At 45.8% G+C, this 16,749-nt stretch overlaps 7 protein-coding genes across 7 annotated transcripts; 2 read left to right on the top strand and 5 right to left on the bottom strand.

Annotated features, from left to right (window-relative positions):
• Positions 1–87: 87 nt before the first annotated feature.
• Positions 88–569, bottom strand: N7478_004552 (uncharacterized protein; the record flags this gene model as incomplete). The annotated part of the gene is made up of 2 exons (XM_056920766.1): positions 88–423; positions 495–569. The coding sequence occupies 2 exons, from the start codon at positions 567–569 to the stop codon at positions 88–90; spliced, it is 411 nt and encodes a 136-aa protein (XP_056778803.1).
• A 2,951-nt stretch (positions 570–3,520) lies between these two features.
• N7478_004553 (DUF323 domain protein) lies at positions 3,521–6,272 on the bottom strand (the record flags this gene model as incomplete). Its single annotated transcript, XM_056920767.1, has 7 exons — positions 3,521–3,596; positions 3,645–3,726; positions 3,786–4,006; positions 4,059–4,950; positions 5,007–5,222; positions 5,293–5,972; positions 6,037–6,272. 7 exons carry the CDS (start codon positions 6,270–6,272, stop codon positions 3,521–3,523), a joined length of 2,403 nt encoding a protein of 800 aa, XP_056778804.1.
• Positions 6,273–7,478: 1,206 nt separating this feature from the next.
• Positions 7,479–8,390, top strand: N7478_004554 (uncharacterized protein; the record flags this gene model as incomplete). Its single annotated transcript, XM_056920768.1, has 1 exon — positions 7,479–8,390. The coding sequence occupies one exon, from the start codon at positions 7,479–7,481 to the stop codon at positions 8,388–8,390; it is 912 nt and encodes a 303-aa protein (XP_056778805.1).
• Positions 8,391–8,844: 454 nt separating this feature from the next.
• N7478_004555 (SMP-30/gluconolactonase/LRE family protein) lies at positions 8,845–10,201 on the bottom strand (the record flags this gene model as incomplete). The annotated part of the gene is made up of 3 exons (XM_056920769.1): positions 8,845–9,588; positions 9,650–9,915; positions 9,970–10,201. 3 exons carry the CDS (start codon positions 10,199–10,201, stop codon positions 8,845–8,847), a joined length of 1,242 nt encoding a protein of 413 aa, XP_056778806.1.
• A 682-nt stretch (positions 10,202–10,883) lies between these two features.
• Positions 10,884–12,077, bottom strand: N7478_004556 (putative NAD binding Rossmann fold oxidoreductase; the record flags this gene model as incomplete). The annotated part of the gene is made up of 3 exons (XM_056920770.1): positions 10,884–11,461; positions 11,522–11,623; positions 11,678–12,077. The coding sequence occupies 3 exons, from the start codon at positions 12,075–12,077 to the stop codon at positions 10,884–10,886; spliced, it is 1,080 nt and encodes a 359-aa protein (XP_056778807.1).
• Positions 12,078–12,869: 792 nt separating this feature from the next.
• Positions 12,870–14,893, top strand: N7478_004557 (flavin-containing monooxygenase; the record flags this gene model as incomplete). The annotated part of the gene is made up of 3 exons (XM_056920771.1): positions 12,870–13,152; positions 13,209–13,617; positions 13,672–14,893. 3 exons carry the CDS (start codon positions 12,870–12,872, stop codon positions 14,891–14,893), a joined length of 1,914 nt encoding a protein of 637 aa, XP_056778808.1.
• Positions 14,894–15,409: 516 nt separating this feature from the next.
• Positions 15,410–16,699, bottom strand: N7478_004558 (putative glycerol dehydrogenase (GCY1); the record flags this gene model as incomplete). The annotated part of the gene is made up of 7 exons (XM_056920772.1): positions 15,410–15,687; positions 15,759–16,056; positions 16,116–16,145; positions 16,220–16,377; positions 16,434–16,441; positions 16,495–16,579; positions 16,639–16,699. The coding sequence occupies 7 exons, from the start codon at positions 16,697–16,699 to the stop codon at positions 15,410–15,412; spliced, it is 918 nt and encodes a 305-aa protein (XP_056778809.1).
• Positions 16,700–16,749: the final 50 nt, after the last annotated feature.

Here is a 16,749-nt window from a genome sequence, read left to right on the forward strand (position 1 = left end):
CACTGCATATCAGCTCAATGATCTCTTCAATTCCCCGCAGACTGTTTATCAACATGGCCAGCCCGCATCCTAAAATTCCCATGAGGCCTATATTTCATGGTCCTGGCCATGGTCGTCTCGTTGAACCGATCGAAACCACCGGTTCAACCTTAAACGTTCGAGGATACGGGGCTTGCTGTTCGGATGCTCATTGCATGTACATGAGTCCGAATCTTGTCCGCCGCCGATGGCAGGAGATCCATCATCTCGATCATCGTCCCGCTCTTCACCATTATCGCTCCCCGACTGTCTTGCGACATCAACGTGCTGTAGATTCTTGGTCAGAATAGGTCGCTCGGTTGCATTTTGACTGGGCGATATGACTGACTCTGCATCTGAGAAACAGGCAGGTAGCTCTTCCTTTCGAAAATTGGTTGGGGGCCCCTGTAGAAACGAAAAATGTCAGTAACCAGAGGTTTCAACCTTTCATGCCAGAGCGATAGTACTCAACGTACGATTTCAATCCCCCTTTCCTCCCTGCGTGTGAACGGCGCCTTGAGGCACCGAAACATCTGCCGAAAACATTCCATTTTTGCCGGTGGTCAAGGGACTGCGTATGGTTCGACGGCGAAGTCTTCAAGTCAATATATAAAGATTGAGTTGAGTTGAATTGAATGGCGATAGAAGGCCTGGAACAATAAATTTATCCAAGCCTATTCTTGTTATTCTTTGTTTGCCGTTGAAATTAATCAAAGACAAAAGGCGGCGCTGTCGTAAAACCGGAAAATGCTAAATAACGAAAGACAAAAAAAGAGCGAAACGAGGGACTGGGAGGCGACAGGCGTTTAAACAAGAAATAACGAAGAAAACCCCCCACAAGCTGCAGGTGCTCTATGCCATGAATGCCCTGACCGTGTCAAAGGAAAGTGCAGAGATGAGGCCGGCCTGGGGTACATATAGGAATCGGCAAGCTAGGCTCAGTTCCAGGCAGCGGATGCAGTATGCACATCCATACTACGTACAGCTTGACAAGGACTGGATCCACAGACCCACCCATGCAGGTCGAGCTAGGCGACAGCCGGCCTTTCTCCTGTGGCATGGACTCAGGGCCATCCAAGTGACAGGCTCGGCAGGATTTGCTTTACGGGATCCCTTTACTGAGTTTGTGACACATTCCAGTGTAATAGCTCGCCCTCCTGGCGGGAAATGGGAGAATAAAACTTTTTGAAGATGACCAATCGTTAAAAGAGACTGGGAGAGAGGATTTGAGTTCGAGTTCTTAGAGCTAAGGGCGCATACAAAGTACATGATACGCAGAATGCAGGTATTATATGCTTGATTTGTTCCGATTCTGCCACGATCCTTCGAGAATCGGGCGCAGGGAAAGTATAGAGACAGATTTTCGCACTATTACATGACTAGGCAGTAAGGTCACTATGGCCTGCAGGCCGCAGGGAAGAAAATGCGTCAACACAACCCGTGCATCAGAAGCACTCGGCTATCAGTGGAGCGAGTGGAGAGCGCTCGCTCAAAGAGGCAAAAGGGAGCCTGCTGGGCTCGTGTCCTAGAAACGCCATACTTCATTCCCGACTGCTATCCCTCCCGGCCCGCGGCACTCCTATCGATGGGTTCAAAGTTTACGGCTGATACTGGATATTTCCATCGTGACGGCAACAAGGCGCTCGTTTGCAAGGCCGGATTCATGCAGGAAATGAAATATGCGAATGCCGATAATTTGAGGATAGCGCGCTTTCTTTCCCACGTCTTAGGGACTATACCACTTTTATTTTCATTAACAAAGAAAAGAAAAGAGCCAAGTTTCATTTGATTGCCTGTTTCGAAATTTATTGTCTTTGTTATTTCTTTATTGGCAAGACATAGCTGAACCGCCTCTCTGGTACGCAATGTTTATCAGACATACTGGATGCGTAGACGATCTTAAATCGCCCTGTGGGAGTCTTGGGTCTTGCCGATCGATCATGAATTTAGTATTGACAGGGATGATCAAGACCGGCTCATACAACCTGGTAAGCTATGTGCCGTATGCACGTCCTGTCTTGGAGCCATGTTTTGGCTGCACATACACATCGATACATCTGCAAAAGTACACGATTCATGGATGGAAGCAGTGGCGCAATATTTTCCGGGGCGCTCGAAGATTCTTCTACTGTGACAAAGCAAATATGAGTAGTCTAGCGAGATAGTGTTTATTAACTCAATGAAATCATTGAACTATTGAACCTTTCTTGATTTCGTCAAATGCTTCCTTTTCTACAGCGTCCACTCGGTAGACTTGCAGTTCTAACAACCAGTCGTCATGGTTTAATAAACTCAAATTAGGATTTGAAAAGATTTGAAAACAGAACCCAAATTCGAAGTCCTTGCGAGGAGAGTTGTGGCTTTGGGTGTATTTTTCTGTCTCTCCCTTGCGTCGGAGCAATGCCGTGTCAAGAACCATTAACCAGCGATACCGGCTGAAGCGCGTTCACCCTCTTTCTCAGTAACACATTCCACACTAAGAGAAGAGAAAGAAGAGGAAAATGAAATAATAAGCTGTAATTTCCAAATCGCACTTGCTTGTTTTTTAGACTTGAACGTTTGAACGAACATGGCCAGAATCTACAGCTGTAATTTCAATGGGAACGTAGGGATTAACAACATCGTCATAAGTTTAAAGACCAGCTCCACAATAGTAATAATCAAATAAAATATTCCCCCGTATTCAAATGAATATCTCCATTCCCATACAAATCTCTAGGTCAAGCAACAAAAGCATCCGCATCTGTCGGCTTAGAAATCGTTCCAAATCGTGATTCAATCTAGATGACCTCGGAATACAACTGGCATGTACACAAAAGTGGAGACCACCTCGCAACGCAAGGTCCCAGATATGCTGAGCTCCCCCAGCTCCGACCCTGCAAAACGAAACGACCCAATAAACCGGGTCTTATATTACATTCTTCCCTTCATTCGTCGAAGATTCTACATCCTTCTCAGGGTTTACCGCTTTGAGACGTTTCCTTGCGCTAGTGCAAGATCCCATTCCTGCTTACATATTGATCTGTCGTGCTTTCTGACTTGGTCGCTATGCTAGTAGGACTAGGCTTGCATCATAGCGTAGTTTGCGTATGTAAAGTGGGGAGTTGCCCCTGGATCATGATTTCGTGAAACCTTATTGAGTATCCTTTATAAATGGTTTTAAGTATTGACTACTAGGTACCCGTCTTCGTCGGTGTATGTCCCTAGTGACGTTCTGCAGTTGGGCTTCTCGTTTAGATTTGGAGATTCTCTGAATTTTTGTACAAAAGGACTACGTATATTGTGCAGAGATCGGAAACTATTTTCCTAAGGAAGGGGGATTAGGAGAATGGATTGGGAGAATGGCGATTGGCTACGGACCATTACTAACGGGCTTGTTTCTCTATAAATAATGTTATACCATATGACCGAAAGGCACTAGGTAGCTGTATTAAGGAGAACTTCTCTCAGTGACGGTAATGAACAGTTGAAGTTACTATAGCTGCAAAGATCTATCTAGCTCCTAAGGTCCCGAAAGATCTCTCACCAGACGCGCCCCAGTCCAGGCGTAGAGGTAGTTGTGTTGATACCAATTCATACTATAAAATCAGCAACCAGTCAAGGTGTGGATGTCTGGGAGAACTTACAATGTAGAGCGCCCAGCAATTCGCGGTAGCGTCGCCCATGATCCTCCAAGGACGATATTGTGTTTGCCATCGAAAAAATCGGCTGGTTTATTCGTTAGCAAGTTGATTAGTAGGTGATGTCCTAATAAGAATTGTACTCACAGGTATAACCTGGATAAATTTGCATGGCCTTGAATCCGGCATGGGGCAGCAGGGGCGAGCTAGTCCACTCCCAAACACCGCCTAGCTCGCCTTGTCCCGCAAGCTGGTTGCCTTGAGGTGTCACAGGAGTGGGGTGCCACTGCTTGAAGCCCATATTGCATCCATCGAGATCACGAAACACAGGACTCGTCTGTATGGCATTTGGTTCGCTAGTCCCGTTGCTTTAAAAAGTCAGTGGCTTGCTACGGCAAAAAGGATACCTCGAAATCGTACCTGTGGCCAATTGTTGTTTGGTCAGATCCAGCTTTTTTAAGCTGATCGGCGTATTGGTAGATGCTCTTAACTTCCTCAAATGTAGGGATGCGACACTCCACCCATTTAGCATACTTTGCCAGCTCGTCGTACGATGCAATCAAAGGCCAGCTCTGTGCACTATCCAGAGGGACAGAGCCAAAGACCGTTCGAACAGCAAAGTTTTTCAAAAACTCCTCGCTAGCGCCTGCGCTCGACCGATTGAGTTCCTTGGTGGTCGGGCTGTTCTGTTCAGAGTCGACAAGCAACCAAGATGCTGGAATTGCACAGACTCGATTTGCTTGCAAATATTTCGCATATTCCCCATTCGTTACTGGACGAGCTTGGGCCTCGAATGAATGAACTAAGATTTTCCTCTGTGGCTTCTCATTGTCCCAACCGAAAGAGTCCTTAGGCAAAGACGTCTCATCTGAATCGTTTAAGCCAACCGATATAGCCTGTATAGGAATGCGGAACCAATGATTTGGCTTAGCGTTATCCTTTGCGTCTTGGGCAATTTGTGTGAAATCTGGAATATCAACGCCAGACGGCGGGAGCGTCTTCTCACTCTGCAAAAGCATATAGAGGAATGTCTCAAGATGCATTGCCTCGTGCTCGAAACCGATCCAAAGAGCCTCACCGATAAGTCGATCTTTTGAGGCCAAGCCGTTTCGAATAATCGATCGCGCTCGGTTGCGAACGCGCTCTTGGTAGTCTAAAATTTCGTCCAACGGAGGCCATTCGTCAGGTACTTCACTGTGTGCATGACATTGATCTGGGTCCTCAACGTCAGGATCAATGCCTCTCTCGAAAATCTGCTGGTAATACTTGGGGTGAGTGGGTTTCCCTCGGAGTGCTCGAGTTAAATGAATGTCTGGTTTCCATCCAGGTTAGCGATGGGACATATGTTTCGTCAAAAGACAGACATACCAAAAAATGTGGGAATATGGCCAAGGTAAAAGATCAAAGAATTTCGGAGTTTGATTGGTTTTGAGAGAAGATCCTCCCTAGGGACCATAGTCTTGGTGACAATATCCCACGACGTCCATAGCGACTGAAAATCTTGTAGCGTTGGAACAGCCTGGGCCGCATATTGTGAGGCCTTCGTTGGTACGTCAAGAGTGGCAGGTGAGAGAAGAAGAACATCTGAATAGAGTCAAACTGTCAGCAACAAGTTTCAAGCAAAATGCTGTCATATCATTGTGTCTGTACGCACGATAGCTGTCATCGGAGTTCCCAAATTCAACCTGTGATATCAACCCAGCATTACGATATAATTCATCCCTCTCATCACGGCCATATTTGTATGCTTCTTCTAATTTGAGCTTTTCGCCTTTCGGAATTGTAATATCGTTAATGATCACATCAGTCTTGGGGGAGTAAAACGCCTGGTGACATCCATCCTGGGAGTCATAACCAGTAATTACTTCCCAGTCCTCGGGCTTAAAAGCATCAAAGCCAAGAACGGTGTTCGCATGCTGAAGACCATTTTCATAAAACTGTCGCGTGATGCCGTGTGAATCATTATAAGCTTTATGGACTCTCTCTGGGTCCTTGCATGCATCCAGCCCGATCAGTAGGAAATCGGAAGGCTGAAGAACTTTGGAGAAGCTCCCAAGAAAGTCTGCCGCTTCAGCTCGGCTGAAATTGCCGATTGAGGATCCCATTGATAGCACCACCATTGGCCGTTGTCGGTTCTCTTGGTTCTTCAGCCAGTCCAGAGCATCATCATAGGTACCATGGAGTCCATGGAAATCAACATATGTGAAACTCTCTGGCGAGATCTCTGAAAATGTTCTCTGTAACTCAAGTAGGGATAGATCCAAAGCATAGTAGTCCACTCTTTTCTGTGTTCGTTCGCATTCTCGCAGGATGATTTCGATCTTTCTTAGGTTACTAAAGAGAGCAAAGGTTAGAATTTTGAGTTTTGAAAATCAAATGAGTTGCAGGGTAAACACACCCACTACCAAGCTCAACCAGCTGTGCGTTGTCTGGGATTCGTTCCACAATTCTCATTGCATGCTTTGTTAAGACATCAATCTCAGTGTTGGTGAGATAATATTCGTCCAAGAAAGTTATCTTCTCAAATAATTTGAGTCCTTTGGTGTCGTAAAGCAGGAGGGTGGGGAAGGACCGTGTTTTACCCTTGGACGGGCTGAGACTCTTGTAGAGAGTATCAACTAGGGAAAAGTCCATGTCATTTTGGTGGATATTGACTATGTCAACAGTGTCGACATTTAATAAAGCAGTTGGAGACATAGTAATGAGTGGGCTTCCACGGGGATATGACAATGCAACAAAAGGATGAAAAAAGAAAGGGAGCGAGCGGAGGAGACAAGTTGATTTTAAATTTAGAAGCCGTGGAAAGCTCTGGAGCATAAGATCAGAGTGAGCGAATGAGCCTGATAGAGCTACCTCGGACACGGACTATAGAGCTAACTCTATGACGAATCAGCACCGCAACAATGGCAGGCGCGATCCCGATCAGGCATACATCAGCCAGTCACAAGAAGAATAGGGTACAGGAGAGGGGGTCACGGAGTCAAATTTGGGAAACTAATTAAGATGAGCAAAAAAAAAAAAAAAGAAAACAGAGACTAGCTTCCATTTGCATTTGCAGCTGTAAGCTCTGCAGGGTTGATGACCGGCACCGACGCAAGATTGGCTCCAGAGCTTTGCCAGACCCGGTTTTGACTCGCAGAACATGTTTGCATCGGGAACCCCGCAAGTCTAGAAGCCAGGTTTTAGCCAAAAAGAGCGCAGATCCACATTATCAGATGCGTTCATTCCGCCGTGGTATCCCGGCTGACGTAGTATTATCAATCCTTGTTGTTTGCATCCCACCATGTTCGCCCATCTGGTGCCCGGTAACGTGCGGAGAGCTCCCGAGGCCCGCGACATGTTGAGGTCATAGCACTGTTTGTCTGGTTTGATCCGTGGTTTGCTTGATTTGACTGGTTTGCATCCCGAGATTACTCCGACCCCACACCAGGCACTAATGTATGTGGCTCGCTTTGTGTACATGGCCTCTTTGATCAGGAGTCTATCGCTTTATTTTTGAATCAAAAAACAGGTAAAATAGGTGGTTTTTTTTCCTTGTTTCAGTTATTCTAGGTTTGTTTCTTTGAACTACTTAGGTATTTGGAAATATAACAAAGACTATTATCTTCTTTATTATGCACCATGGACATGGGTTTTTGTAGGTATATAAGCACATAGAAAGCTTTACCCTCCAACTTTTTAAAGTCATTTCCCCACCTATCACTGTCCATTTCAAATGCCTCACTACTTGTATCTGTGCAGCTCCTACATCAGGCCATAAAGCTAACCTCCCACCTCAAAAGTTACTAATATCCCCGATAGACGCTACAAGCAGATCGATTTTGAAACCAGAAAACCAAAATGGGGAACCGAACATCCTCCGCTACTAGTAGTACGAGAGTCTCTAAATTAGTTGCTACATTCAAAAATCTTCGCCTTAGTAAAGGGAAGAAGAAGAGTGCAAGCAGACCTTCCAAATCACCTTCCGAGCACGATAGTCCTTACTTTAGAATCCAGCAACTAACAGGGCAGATCTTCAAGCTGGAACATGACCTTCAGAAATCAAACAAAAAAGTGGATTTACTAACAGCACAGCTTGCAGAGTACGACGTACTTTTGGCTCATGCCCAAAATCGCAGTGCTGACACCCCCTCCTCAAGACCCCCAAAATTCCAAATCGAGGAGCGACGATCCGAACAAGATACTTATTCCGTGAGTCCCAAAATGAATGCGCCCCGTGTATGGATCGATGACCTTTGGCTCTGCAATGATACTGAAAATACTCCAATCCAAGAAGCGGAAGCCTACTGGAAAAATGGATCTCCCAAAAATGCGCTAGAGATGGTTTCCCAAGCGATCGACTCGAACCCTTTCTTATCCCCTGCCGAAGAAATTCGCTGCCGGGTGTTTGGTGCTGCGGTGTTGCATTCTATGGGGCAATTTGGAGTTTCCAATCGTCGCCTGGAGGTAATCTTGGAAACGGTCGCTCGTTACTCTATACTTGATGATCCGCTTTGTAAAGATCTTGTTGGTATTGTTTATTATGTATTTGGGAGAAATTTGTTGGAGATCGGTCGGTTTTCTGAGGCATATTACTTATTTTCACGAGCACTTGGAACATCTGGGTACCATGAAAAGACTCGTGAATACCAAAAATCTGCCATTGTGGAATTTACTCGTCAATCTGCAATGTCAGATCGTGCTTCTCTATCATCTTCTCTTCGTCCTGTTGTGAGCGTTACAGAATATGATTCATCTGAGGAGTTTTCCTAAATGCTACTAATGAAAAACTTTCCTTTGTCTTCCAGGTGGTCCCTTAATTAGCCTTGTGATCTAGCTTATTTGCATATCCATGACTTATGATTTATGATATTTTATTGAAACTGTCACAATTGTATTGAAGATATTCCCGTGATTAGAAGTGGCGAAGTCTATTGAGAGCAGTGGAATGAAAAAATTGTAAAGATGAAATGCAGTAGTGGATATTCTCTCCTGATTAATATTGAAACGCTCCATATATACCAAAATAATCTGGTTGATACCCCGATGTTGATAGTTCTCTTTCTCAAAACCAAGCAGAGTGGAGTATCGAAACGAAGGAGACTACAACAGACATAAGTAAAATAGGACAGATCAGCTTCAAACCTTCAAATAACATAAACTTTGTATCTCAAAGATGCCGGGTGTATTCCGTTGTAAATGTTAAAAGATTCTATAGCTCCATATTTCATCTCTCACTGATCATAAGTTTATAAATGTAGCTCTCGCCAGTCAACAACCACATAGCTTGGTTCCCACGCTGCGGCCCTCGTTCAATATTGAAGATGATATCATCAGGAGTGTTAAATTTCCCCAGTAATATTCCAGATTTAGGGTCAATAATGTCTACCCCACCCAACACTGCAACGAGCAAATAGCCGCGTTTGGTCACCTGTAATCCATCAGGCCAGCCGCTCTCCGTAAAATAAACAATCCGTGCATTACTGAGAACCGGCCCTTTGACATCGAATGCCCAAATATTTCGTAGACTGGCAGGATGGAAACCTATAGGTCTGCCAGCAGTGGAGTTTGAGTCGGCGACATAGAGAGTAGATTCGTCTGGTGATAGCGCTAAGCCATTCGGCGTTGAGACAAACGAGTTTGAAGCTGCCATCAAAGCCTTGGTTTTGGTATTGAAGAAATATATCCCATTAGGAAGCTCTGGAGCTTGGACATCAGGGAAGCCTTGATACCAGCCGTAGGGAGGGTCGGTAAACCATATATTCGAATTCGAGTCAAAGATCAGATCATTGGGGCTGTTGAGGTGGCGACCTCGGAAGTTGTTCACAAGCGGCGTTGCGATGCCGTCCAGAGGGTTCAGAGAATGAATACCACGGGCTGGCCCACCATTTGTAGTGACATAAATTTGTCCCTTATGGTATCTCGCTCCATTGACATTGTGCAACGGCGGTATCGTCTCAACTTTGCGTGTCTTTGTCATACGATTAGCTATGCTGCAAGCTGTTTTGGGCCCATAAGGACCGAGGACATACCTTATAGGTGTCTACGTCAATTGCCCATAGCCACCCCGTGACGCTTGTGTCTGCATAGAAGAGTTCATTTGTCTCCGGGGCATAGGCAGGTGCCTCGTGGACGTGCGGAGGCTCTCCCTCGAACGACTGGATTTTCTCAAGCGTGGCTTGTGGACCGATTATATCGAAGAAAGAATGATCCCATGCAACAAAATCTTGGAGTTTTAACTGTGTTAAGAGTTCCTGAATGGAGGACTCATCCGACTGGATGTCGTACAATGCGGTTTCTGCGAACTGGTTAGCCGAGCTTCAGGAGCAGAATAGACTAGGTGCACATTTACTAATTCCGCCAGCTTCCCATTCCCCGGGAATGACAGCCAAGTTATCCTTTACAAAAGCGATCGATAAATGTTCAAAAGCTGGTGGGATATTGTTGAGAAAGGCATGTTCGCTCTCTGGCACGTCTGCACCGTGCTCTTGAACAATTGGTTGTTGATTCAATCCCAGGAAGCTAAGATAAGACAAAGCATTCCCTGTGGAGAATAAGGAGAATAGAGAGTTACCAAGATCCATCAAGAATGTATCTCTTTCAAGAGAGCTAAGTCTTTTCTCAATTACCCAAGGTAGTGCGTGAGATATGTTTAGCTGGGGGTTGAGATGTTGAAAGGTGAACGGAGCAAGTCCGAGTACCCGCAAAACTCGCACGGAACCCCGCGTTAGGGGGTCTATGCTAGTCCAGAACTGCCCTGAAAACCAGGTCCTCGAATCGAGCCTGGGTCTGGTCACTATCTTTTCTTTTTCTAATTTTCTTGGTGCTACCGTTCAAACCTCTGTCCCTTCGCAGAGGACCATACGTGAACGTGCAGAAGAGAAGGCGAATAAAGGAGTATTTGAGATTGTGCCCGATCTATCTGATCCATTTTCAACATATCCGGTTAGACTTTTTGCATTGCGTGAAATATCACGATAACTGAGTAATAGCGGGTTGTGACTAGAAGTTTCAAAAATGGGTTATTTAGTGTAATGAGAAGCAGGCTAGGACTCCAGTCTGGATAGTTTCAACCACCTCGGGATTTCTCTGCCACCCACTGTCGGCGATGATATTCCGAGCACTGTCGACGTACGAAGTTCAGTATACTGTTACAAGGTTGAAGTATATGAGTTCCCCTACAGGTGTTATGAAAGGTAAGCTAAATTTAATTTATACATTTCAATTTCATGTTCTATTTTGGGATGCATTAAACCATATTATAGCTCATTTGGACTCCATAATGGGTAAACCATTGTCGTCGAAGTATACAGGAACACCCTTGCGAAAGGAGTACTGAAGAGCAGCACAGATCTTCCCCGCCTCGAACGCATCCTCTGGTTGACATGTCAAAGGCTTATCGTCAAGCACCGCATCGGCAAACTCAGCAAGGTCAGCCAAGAAGGTTTCATCGAAGAGAGTAAACGCATCAGGCACAGATTGAGTGCGGATACCAATGTGGTCACGGATCTCGACATTCGAATTGGCAGAGATGATGGAATGTCCCTTGGTGCCGCACAATCGGGTTGTATCTTCGAAGCCACTGGTGAGTGTGCGTCCGAGATAAGTCTTAAAGATTTTGCCATTGGCAAATTCTACCAGTCCCCAAGCGTTATCACAGTCACCATACTTTGCCAAGTCACTGTAGACAGCCAGCTGACCGAAAGCAATGACTCTGTTGACTTGCTTCTTGGTATTGGTGAGGCCCGACTTAACATCCAATAGGTATCGCCCGGCGTCGACAGTGTGGATACCAAAATCAAGGAAAATACCGCCTGATTGCTCAGAGAAGGAAACGAAGAAGGCTATAGAAAAAGGTCAGTATCTCCTTTTATGAGCAACAACCAGAGCAAATAAGGCCATACCATTGGGGTCTTGTTGATCGATACCAGTCGTTTCAACGGCATGGATTTCACCCAGTGTTCCGTTGTCGATCAAGGCCCTCGCGGTGCGGTAGTTCTTATCATCTGGCATGAGTTAGTTCCTGAACTACACAAAACCCGGGAGTCAATATTGCTTACATCGGCGAGTAAAGGGAACAAGGAACTTGAGATGAGGCTTAGAAGCAGACCTCTCAACTACCGCCTGAGTAGTTGCGATATCCACTGAAACAGGCTTCTCACACATGACATGCAAGCCCAAATCAAGGGCCTGTAGGATCAAGGGCGCGTGTGTAGCCGTCGCAGTGCAAATGAGGACGGCTTCAGCACCGCTGTTTTTCAAACATTCTTGGGGGTCTGAGAAATATTGAACAGATAGAGGCAGGTTTTCTGCGGCCCATGTATCAGTTCCTGGCTTTGTATCGCAGACTGCGACGAGTTTAATGCGGGGCTGCTGGAAGGCAAGGATGCGCGCGCGCAGAACTCCCAGGCGACCGAGGCCAAAAAGCGCAAACTTGACATGACGGTCTCCGAACGACATGGCTTAGGGTCTCGGATGAGCTGATGTTTTTGTGTTTAACGATGCAGTGGTGCCTGTAGGGATGTAGGCAAGGAAGGAGAGGAGGGAGTATAGAATTGTAATGTAGACTTTAAATCGATTGAGATTCGAAATTTCAAAATACTCGACATCGAAGCTATTTATTAGAAGTTGGTCTTTGGAGGGTACCGTATCTGTACTATCCTTTGGACCAACCAAGGAGCTTCCCTGGCTGTGTCAAATCCAATGCATCATGATAGGTAACCATCGCCGCGTATGGATCATCGCCGCTATTCAACTTCATGAGCGGGATTATCGAGTGGACTCACCCTGAATGAGATCTAATTGTGTTGAGCATAAGCAGATCGACAAATGGTGGGGAAAGGGGATCGCCGTACCACCGCCGAATCTTTTCTACATCAAGCAATTTCTCCAGGGAGCTTCTTTCTCCGCCATTTTTTTATTCTAGTGATTTTTTCCCCACAGGAAATAGGGACGTTTATGTCACTGACTAGGTGATCACCAGGAACTGGTTTTCAGTGCACTGCGGGTGGCCTACGCCGATACATTCCCGAATAGGAAATAATTGAGATCCTTCCTTCCAAAGTTATGAGGCAGTAGTAGGTAGATCAGTAGGTACTAGTAGATAAATAGACCATGTTGGCCATTGAATGAATGACTTAAATCAAAAGTCACAACGCATTCTTATTTCAACGAGATCAATCAAGTTGGAGTACGAAAATTGCCCAATAGGCACCTTCAATCACCCCTCTCCGCCTGTTACAATAAAAGAAAATGGCGCCTTACGTTCAGGAATCCGCTACCATTGATCCCACTATGACGAAAATTGAATCTAAGAGCGCGGTGCTTAATCATGACAAAGTGGTCAAGCCTGTTGCAGATGACTTCATGTACGACTTCAAATACAACCACAATCTTCCCACCACCGATGTCTTAGGCATTGAGATTCCCGTTGATTGCGATGCTCAGAAGGAGGCCGAGGGCATTGTAGCTCGTCTCTCTTCCGCCACTTCAGAAGAAAACGAACAGGCTTTCGCTGATCTATTCCTCGATTATGGTAAGACTATCACGTATCAGATCGGGAAACTTGATTTTCTAACTTCGGATTTACAGGCGTGTGGCGTGACAAACTCTCATTCACTTGGGATTTCCGTACATTTAATTTCAAAGAAGCGATTCTCAAAGCTGCTAGCGATCTTTTGCCTCAGACGAAAGCTAGAAACTTCAACTTCCTCGAGCCTGCGCCTTCCATATCTCGACCTTACCCCGACTACTCCCAATTACAATTTGTTGTATCCTTTGAGACGGAGGTCGTTGTTGCTTCAGCTGTCATCAATGCGGTCCTTACTAAGGATGGTTGGAAAATATACACAATGCATACGGTTGCCGAGAAGTTGAAGCAGTTCCCTGAGAAATCCGCCCAAGATGGACATATGACCGGTATAACTAGCTGGGAGAGCCAGCGATCCGAAACCATCAACAATGTTGACCCTGAGGTTTTGATCATCGGTGGTGGCCAAAAGTAAGAATCCATGTACCGTGGCTGCATTATGAGATACTAACTTATATCTATTAGTGGTCTTGCTATGGCAGCACGACTAAAGGTCCTCGGCATGGACAACCTGATTATCGAGCGTATGGATGAAGTCGGAGATATCTGGAAGAAGCGTTACGAGTATCTTTCATTGCACTTCCCACATTGGCCTGATGCCTTGCCATACTTCAAATACCCCGAACACTGGCCCACATATACCCCAGCTCAAAAGCAAGGCCTATATATGCATTGGTATGCCTCAGCTCTGGAGCTCAATGTTTGGACCAAATCGTCAGTTGTGAAAGCCGATCAAGATGCCGAGGGTAATTGGACCGTTGTAGTCGACAAAGAGGGCAAAGAGACTCGCACACTGCACCCCAAGCATGTTATTATGGCTACATCTCTTTGCGGTGTTCCTTCCGTCCCAGCTGTGCCTGGAATGGCTGACTTCCGCGGTATAATTCGTCATTCCAGCGCACACCGGAGCGCCCGTGACTTTGTCGGAAAGAAGGTCTGCGTTGTTGGTACCTCATCCTCTGGATTTGACACTGCTTATGAGTGTGCGCGCCTTGGAATCGATGTGACTCTCCTCCAGCGATCACCAACTTACGTCATGTCCTTGACTCACTCTGTTCCTCGCATGCTTGGAATCTATGCGCCAGATAAGGATGGTAACTTCCCCGATACTGAAGTACAAGATCGAATCAACTTCTCCACCCCAGTTGGACCCGGCGAAGAGCTCGCTAAGCGCACCGCCAAGGTCCTCGAGGACCTCGATAGACCTCTTCTAGAAGCTCTTAACGCTCGAGGTCTGCGAACATGGCGCGGTCAACGCGATACTGGAAACTCCACTCTGGGTCAGACCCGCAACGGTGGATTCTACTTTGATGCTGGAGCATGCGAAGAAATTATCAACGGTAATATCAAAGTAGAGCCAGGTTTTATTGAGAAGTTCACAGAAGACAAGGTGATCTTGAGTGGTGGCCGTGAGAAGGACTTTGACCTTGTCGTCTTTGCTACAGGTTTTTCCAACACAATTGACTCTATTCGAGCCACTCTTGGCGATAAGATTGCCAACAAATGCGGGCCTATTTGGGGTATTGATGATGAGGGCGAGTACAAGACAGCCTATCGAGAGACAGGAGTGCCAAACATGTGGATCATGGTTGGCTTTCTTCCAATGACCCGTTATGCCTCTAAATTATTGGCCTTGCGGCTGAAAGCGCTAAAGGAGGGCGTTTCCCCACCTCCTTACAAAGTTTAGATTTAGATTGTACATATGAAAATTATATTCTCTTTCGCGTTCCAATAATTGTGTCTGTAAAGAATTCAGTCCTACTCATAAATCCTTTAAGGTCTGCTGTAACTTAAATCAGAACAAGAGAGTCGAGACATCAAGGAATAACATTTTCATTGCTTAGGTTGCATTTTGAAAGGATTTTATAAATTCAACGACTTTCGAGGTAAAAAAGGACCAGAGCCTAAGACTATGGTGATTCATCTTACTTCCTTATTGCTACGATGAATGTATTTAGCAAACGAAAGTTCAACTTGCTTTTATCACCATTTTGTATTAGTCCTTTCAGCGGTGTACATTCAGGTAGCACCATCTGAAGTTGTGAGCAGGATGCAGACAAGATTCGCTGAGGTTCCATTTGAAAATATGAAAATTTGAGCGAGCATGAAATTTTATTCTCTAAATCTAAGTTATTGATTGTTGAGTTCAAAATTGAAATTGTTTATATTAACCGACGCATTTCTAGATCCACGTTTTGACATTTCACTGACTGTACCAGTCATCGAATCCAAGATCCCAACCCCACAGAGGCGTATTGATACGCTTCGCCTTTCCTTGTGCAGCGAGACCGTTCAGCACTTTCATATCCTCAATGGAGAGGGGAATGACTTCACTGTTGCTCACGATTCGGCTTTCCTTGATAGACTTGGGTAGAACAATCACACCCCTGTTAACGTGGTAGCTGATCAGTACTGTAGCAGCTGAAACGCCATTTTTCTTCGCAATCTCTTGAATTTCAGAATCAGACATAAGGGGAGCGCCTAAATAAAACAGAAGCGAGTCAGTAAATTCTGTCATGAAATTGTAATAGGAGCTGTCGAAGAGCACTTACCTTCGGATCCAAGTGGTGAGTACGCCTCAAGTTGAATGCCATGCTTGTCACACCAGTCCTTGAGTGCGTGCTGAGGGAGGAAGGGGTGCAGTTCGACTTGATTGACGGCGGGGACCACAGTCCAAGTTTTCTTAAGCTCCTCCAAGTAGGAAATTGACCAATTGGCAACACCGATCGCCTTGACTTTGCCGCCCTTGTATAATTCCTCCATCTGGCGCCAGGTCTCGCTCTGGTCCCAGGATCGGTCGACGCATCGTGTGCCATCAGGGTTGACTGGCAGAAGCTGGTTGAACTCGTTCTGTGCGTAGAAGTTAGTCCTGAAGATCTTGAAGCAATGGGAGCAATGGAAGGACATACAGGGACAAGTCGGACTGGCCAGTGGATCAGCTGATGATGAGTTAGTCAACGTATTAGAATCTATGTCGTGGCGCTCGAAAAAGCAAGGGTGAGGTTTGACCTACATAGAGGTCGAGATAATCCGTGCCTAAGGCGTCCAGTGTCTTTTGCAAGCCCTCAGCAGCATTGGGCTGGTGGGTATTCCACAGCTTGCTGGTGATAAAGATCTTTTCGCGAGGGACGCCGCTATCCTTAATTCCCTGGCCGACTTCGTGCTCGTTTCCTGTTTATCCAATTAGAGCCTATTGCGCTTGCTCATGTCTCTTTCGTCTAACGCACCGTAGATTCTGTGATTTGTTAGTCTAGGGTATGCGCTTTCGTAGAGAGATGAGTAGCTTACAATGCTGCGTCAATGTGAGTATACCCGTTCTTGAGAGCAAACGAGACTGCTTGGCGAACTTGACCAGGCTCAGATCTCCAAGTGCCTGCGATTGCTGTTAGCAAGAACTCTCAAAGTTCGCGACTATCAGGGTATGTATCGTACCAAGTCCCACGGCAGGGATCTTGGTGCCGGTGTTAAGCTTGAAATGAGTTGGAAGAGACATTGTGGTTTGAGTGAGATTTTTGAAGTGTAGGAAATTGAGGTTTTCTGCTA

The sequence above is a fragment of the Penicillium angulare genome, assembly GCF_028827245.1.
Source record: "Penicillium angulare strain IBT 27051 chromosome Unknown utg000004l_segment0_segment0, whole genome shotgun sequence".
NCBI classification, from domain to species: domain Eukaryota; kingdom Fungi; phylum Ascomycota; class Eurotiomycetes; order Eurotiales; family Aspergillaceae; genus Penicillium; species Penicillium angulare.